At 37.0% G+C, this 5,257-nt stretch overlaps 1 protein-coding gene across 2 annotated transcripts in view; it reads right to left on the reverse strand.

Annotated features, from left to right (window-relative positions):
• Window positions 1-2,248: 2,248 nt before the first annotated feature.
• The window catches only part of LOC117109477 (TOX high mobility group box family member 3-like), a 10,875-nt gene continuing 7,866 nt past the window's right edge, over window positions 2,249-5,257 (reverse strand). For both annotated transcript variants that reach the window (XM_033251837.1, XM_033251836.1), the window contains exon 7: window positions 2,249-4,107. In XM_033251837.1, the coding sequence (XP_033107728.1) occupies window positions 4,046-4,107 (62 nt within the window). In that variant the 3' untranslated portion in view covers window positions 2,249-4,045. The remainder of the gene's footprint in view (window positions 4,108-5,257) is intronic.

The following is a 5,257-nucleotide window of genomic DNA, read 5'->3' on the forward strand; positions in this document are numbered from 1 at the left end:
GCCCATATTGTTGCACTGCTAGACGCAACCTTCGTTATCAATCTTTTATGTCTCTCATGATTCTGCATCCATTTCATTGCATAAACATTAACAGATCAACTCTCCATCTTGTAGTCGGGTAAATCCTGGCACGCTCACTATAGGCCTAATATCAATATGCCTTGCTAAATTCAGTTTCAGTGTTCGTATTCTAAAACTAATATTTTATACCGATCGTGGGTTGGTTATTCTAATTTTCCACGCACGTTACTTCACAGCCTGCCCATCCACACTCACTGTTACAAAGGGCTATTTTATTATTATTATTATTCTACAGAACATTATAGATTCAACGGCTTATTCTACATATTCGTCTGTTGTTAAATGAATGGTGGATCGGTTGATGTAAAGACAGATTCGATTATATTTGAGTTTTCAGTTTAAAAAATCGAAATCACTTGCTCTAAAGGTGGACGTTTGTTTAGACACTTTAAAAAAACACAAATAATTAGAAATTTTGATTTCACACGAATATTTTTATTTTGACATTAAGGACACAATTATGTTCGACAAGGGATTTACAATCATCTATCCATTGTCCCTAAAATCATATAAAATACCATCATTTTCTGTACAATTCAATTGTATTTAACTTACATCTGCAAAGCAAAACTTTCTTCCAATCACTTTGCAGTTTGTAAGTCACATGGTTACTTCTCTGTTAGAAATAATGAATTGATTCTAAGGGAGAAATAAATACAATTTTTCGATCGATGCCTTATCCTATCAAGGTAAATTTTCTACAAAGTTCTGGCATTTTTATTAATGATTATGTTGGCACATTGGAAAATGTGAAGTTAAGATCGAAGTGCATTATTTAACCCTGAATATCGGATCCATATTGCCAAACATGCAGAATGTGGAACCTTCTCCACTCCATGCGCATATGCGCACAGATCAGCAATAGGATCAACATTGTAGCATCCTAAAACCGGGCACAAACTGTGTGGACAAGCAGTCTTTTGATGACCGCAATGCAAAAAACAATTTTAATCGATAATCTGCGCAGGTTGCCAAGTAACAATCAGCAGATAGCGTTACGTCATGAAGCGTTTAGGCATGGCGTATATGCATGCAAAGTGCGCCCGGCTTTAAGATCTATTTATTCCTCTTGATATAGACACAAAAAACGTGCCTTGCCAAAGAACAATTGAAATTTAGCAAAATGAAAAAAATTAAAAGAACAGCTCCTTCTACTCGCCTTTAAGTGAATGAAGGGTTCTCCCAATTATTCACAATTTCCTGTAACATGGATAATGCTGGAAAATTTATGCTGTTTCAGAGAAAAACCCCCATCCAAGTGCGAGTCATCCCATGAGATGAGAGTTCATTAATATTCATATCTAATGTTCATGAATATTCATACTTGACCTCTTACACTTTTCATGACTATGTTGAGGAATTATTTCCTGAACTGATATTTATGCTGAAATTAAAATTAAGAGCATACAAATATTTCATGCTAAATTCAGTACTTCAGTTGACCTTTTGAACTCAGTTAACCTTAGATTTGTGCTTAATCCTAAAACAGATTCCAAAATTTATCTTATATGCTTTGAGTCTAGATTTTTAAATCAATGTTCAATTTACATTTTTTTTTTTTTTTGCCATTAAAATTCTGTATTTTTCATATTTACAGACTTGTTCTCTTAAATGGTGGGACATAATTAATAATATTTCCAATATTTAACCCCACTAGCAGTGAAGTGGGGAAGGGGAGATCTAACCCTTCCTATTTAAAAAGCACACATTCATAATATTACAGAAGATAAAATTACTGAAGTTGAAATTGCACATAGCTGTCTATGACATTTCATGATTAGGCCAATTTTGAGGGGGTTGGGCTTAAACCTGGGAATCTAAAGGCAATTTTTTAGCACTCTCTGCCTTACTTGTAAAAGTTAGCTTAGCTCCTCATTCAAACCATTCACTGGAATTTTGCCCGAGGAAAGGCTGGTATGTAAAATGAAAAGTAAGGTGTGTGGCTTCTACCAGAGGTGAGCTTCCCAAGGAACTACATTACAGAGTACTACAGTGTTACGTCACCATACCATGTGATACTACTCTGTTGCTATTGTTGCCAAATGCGTTCAACCGGATGCCATTTTCTCCACTGACAAACCATTGATCCCAATTTCTAACGTAATTATGTTGTATCATTTTTTTTTATTTGTAAATTTTAATTGATGATTAAATGTGTGTTCAATAACTAATATAATGCAAGCTTTTGTGTTTTTAGTACATTTTGATGGTAAAATATTAGATTTTAAAAATGCTATTCCAGAAAGCCTATGAAGTCATTCAGGCGTAAAGAATGGTAACCAACGTCTGGTTGGCGACAGAGGGCGGCAACTGGTGTTGTGACAACAGGACTGTGGTACTCTATATGTATGATTCATATTCATTACTTATATGTAAACTAAAAACTAGTATAAATGTGAATTTGTGTAAAATCTATGTAGGGCCATCTCAGCACCATAATAATTATGTTTTAGATAAACATTATATATTGGCTATAACCATCACGCTTGTAAAATCATAGTGAATATGAAGAAGAGTGACAAAATAGAATTTCACCAACCCTGTTCTTAGCCAATCACAGGTACGAGTTATTCATTAACACAGGTCCTAAGCTGAAAGAAGTCAATTCCAGGAGGAGGGGTGTCACCAGTGTGGGGGGGGGGGAAGGGAGAACAGGGGCCCCGCAGGGAGAACTGCACCACCTGACCTCCTGGACCACTTTCGATATATTTTGAGCAACTCATGACTACGCCCACTTTGTTCCTGTCGGAGACACTGGCCTCAATGTAGGAGCCCTCGGACGCCTGGTCAGGCAAATCCTGGAACCACCCTTGTCCGGGAGATCTGGAGTGATCGATCTGAGAATTTGCAATAGGGGGAGGGCAGGCAGGGGCCTTCATATATGTAGGGTCTATACCACCTCAGTCTGACCATGGCTTTACATAGTCAGAAATGGCACTCTCAGACTTGATGATTTTCCTTTTCCAGGAGATTCTTGCTTGCATGCGGGAGGCTGTCCTGAATTCCGGGAGACTCCCACGAGTTCCGGGAGACTTTGACCCAGCATTAATCAATTCTGTAATCTATTACTGAATTATTACAGTACTGGGAACTAGAATTATGTGACAGCTCAATGCACATTAAGGGAACAAAATGTATAGATACTTCTTAATTATTCACAGTTGTTGAAATGATACGCTATCATAAATTCATATTTACATACATTGACTTAGATCATTGAATTAGTAATAATTAGGTCATTGAGTCATTTAGTTGGTAATGTAACCTTTCAATTCAAGAACATAACATTTGTTGCTTTAAAGTCCAGTTCAGACTGAAAAAATGAACGTAAATGCAAGCAACAACGCAATTGCGTGCGGTTGCGGGCACTAGGGCGCGGTAGTGAGAACTGGGCTTTAGAGACATTTTGACGAGCACTGTTCGACTGAATAGTACAGCGAGCCAAATTAGTATGAACATTGGATCAAAATTTAAATTTACATAATATTCAATGTAATAAATGAAAAAGATATAAAGTTAAATTATAAATAGACACAAACAAAACCGTTTTGATAACTCCTACAAGAGTACGTATGAAAAATGCCTCCATAAACATAAATAGGCTAAAAAAGTAGCACAGCAGCAAAATCTTTTGTCTGCTACTTCTATTTTAGTTCATAGTTCAAAGTTCCCTTTGTAGCAGATCAAGGTTGATGATGCTTATAAACACCATAATACTGAGAATGCGAAATTCCCCCTATTTGACAACCACTCCACCCTTCCCCTCTCCATTACTATATCCAGTATACTTCCCATCTCACAATAGCTTGCTTTTAACAAGCCAATCAGACACACATCTTTGGAATTACAATGTCGATGCTGGGTGATGTCTGTACAGTTCTTCTGCAGGAGATCCGCGCCAATCTTACAATACCTTATGTACAAAAACTTAGTACTAAAATGGATGTCCGTGAGATCGGTTATTTCACCGTGTGTACCATTGTTGCATTTGCACTGGATGCCGCCACCCACGCTGTGAAGACATCCCTGTAACAGCAAGAAAAAAAAAATTGTCAACATTTAAAATTATATCTTTATCAGCTAAATATCAAATGTTTCACAATAAAAAATAAAAAATCAAATAAAATCAATTTAAATAATTTTGAAAAATAATTATTAAATATTTCCAAAAAATTATTTATTTTATTACTACAACATCTTTATATAAAATAACAAGATTGGCATCACTTAAGTCCTCTTAATAGAGGATAATAAATAGCATTTAAGCAACAATGAATAAAGTACAGTAAAACAAAATTGTGGTGTCATTCTTTCCAAGAATGACACGACAATTTCAACACAGGCAAAAATAACTATACATTGAAGAAAAAAAACTGGGATGCAAAAACTTTACTACAATATTTACAAATTTTCTAAAAGAGATTCTAAAGGCAAGACTTTTTTTATACCTTGGTTAGTGTACCATATTTTCAGTTCAGCTCAGTTGGCTAAGCTGGTGGTAGCCACATTGTGCAGAGCTGGAAAAAGTGCATGACCAAGCGACCGGCAGTCGGACGTATCATGAATGTCCCAGAGACAATTTTGGGGACAAAACTTCAAAAGACAACTGTTGGGCTATGTAGTGTACACTTAGTGCTGGAGTCACTTTATTGAGACAATTTCCATGGTCAGAGGCACAAACAATTTTTTTCCAGGCCTGACTGTGTGAGCGCTGAGCAATGGAGATCTCTTGGTACCAGGCTGAATTCGCATTGCTACTCTCCTTGTATTTCAGCTGGAGGGCTAAATGCAACTTACGACAGCGCACTGTCTTTTGGATGAGACAATTAAGCCTTTGGACCAGTGTGCATTATGGTCCATGTGCACGTTAAAGAACGCAGTACGCTTTTCGGAAAAGAGTAGGAGATTGTCTGCCGGTGTACTGCCCAATCACCACCAGAAGGACCCCACTGGAAATAAGTCTTCTAGACTTTTGTGGGTTATCCTTGGTACTTACACCGAATAAATCTATTCCAATCAAAACTTTCTATTCCAATCAAAACTATTCCAATCAAACTTTCAAAACTCTCGCTGTGCAAGTCGCTTGTGTCCTTGGGCAAGGCACTTTATCTACGGTTGTCTCTCTCCACCCAGGAGTAAAAGTGGGTACCTGGTAGGTTCAAACACAGCCTGCGCT

Source organism: Anneissia japonica, unplaced genomic scaffold, assembly GCF_011630105.1.
Source record: "Anneissia japonica isolate Jap-2015-1 unplaced genomic scaffold, ASM1163010v1 scaffold3867_len840240_cov202, whole genome shotgun sequence".
In the NCBI taxonomy this organism is placed as follows: domain Eukaryota; kingdom Metazoa; phylum Echinodermata; class Crinoidea; order Comatulida; family Comatulidae; genus Anneissia; species Anneissia japonica.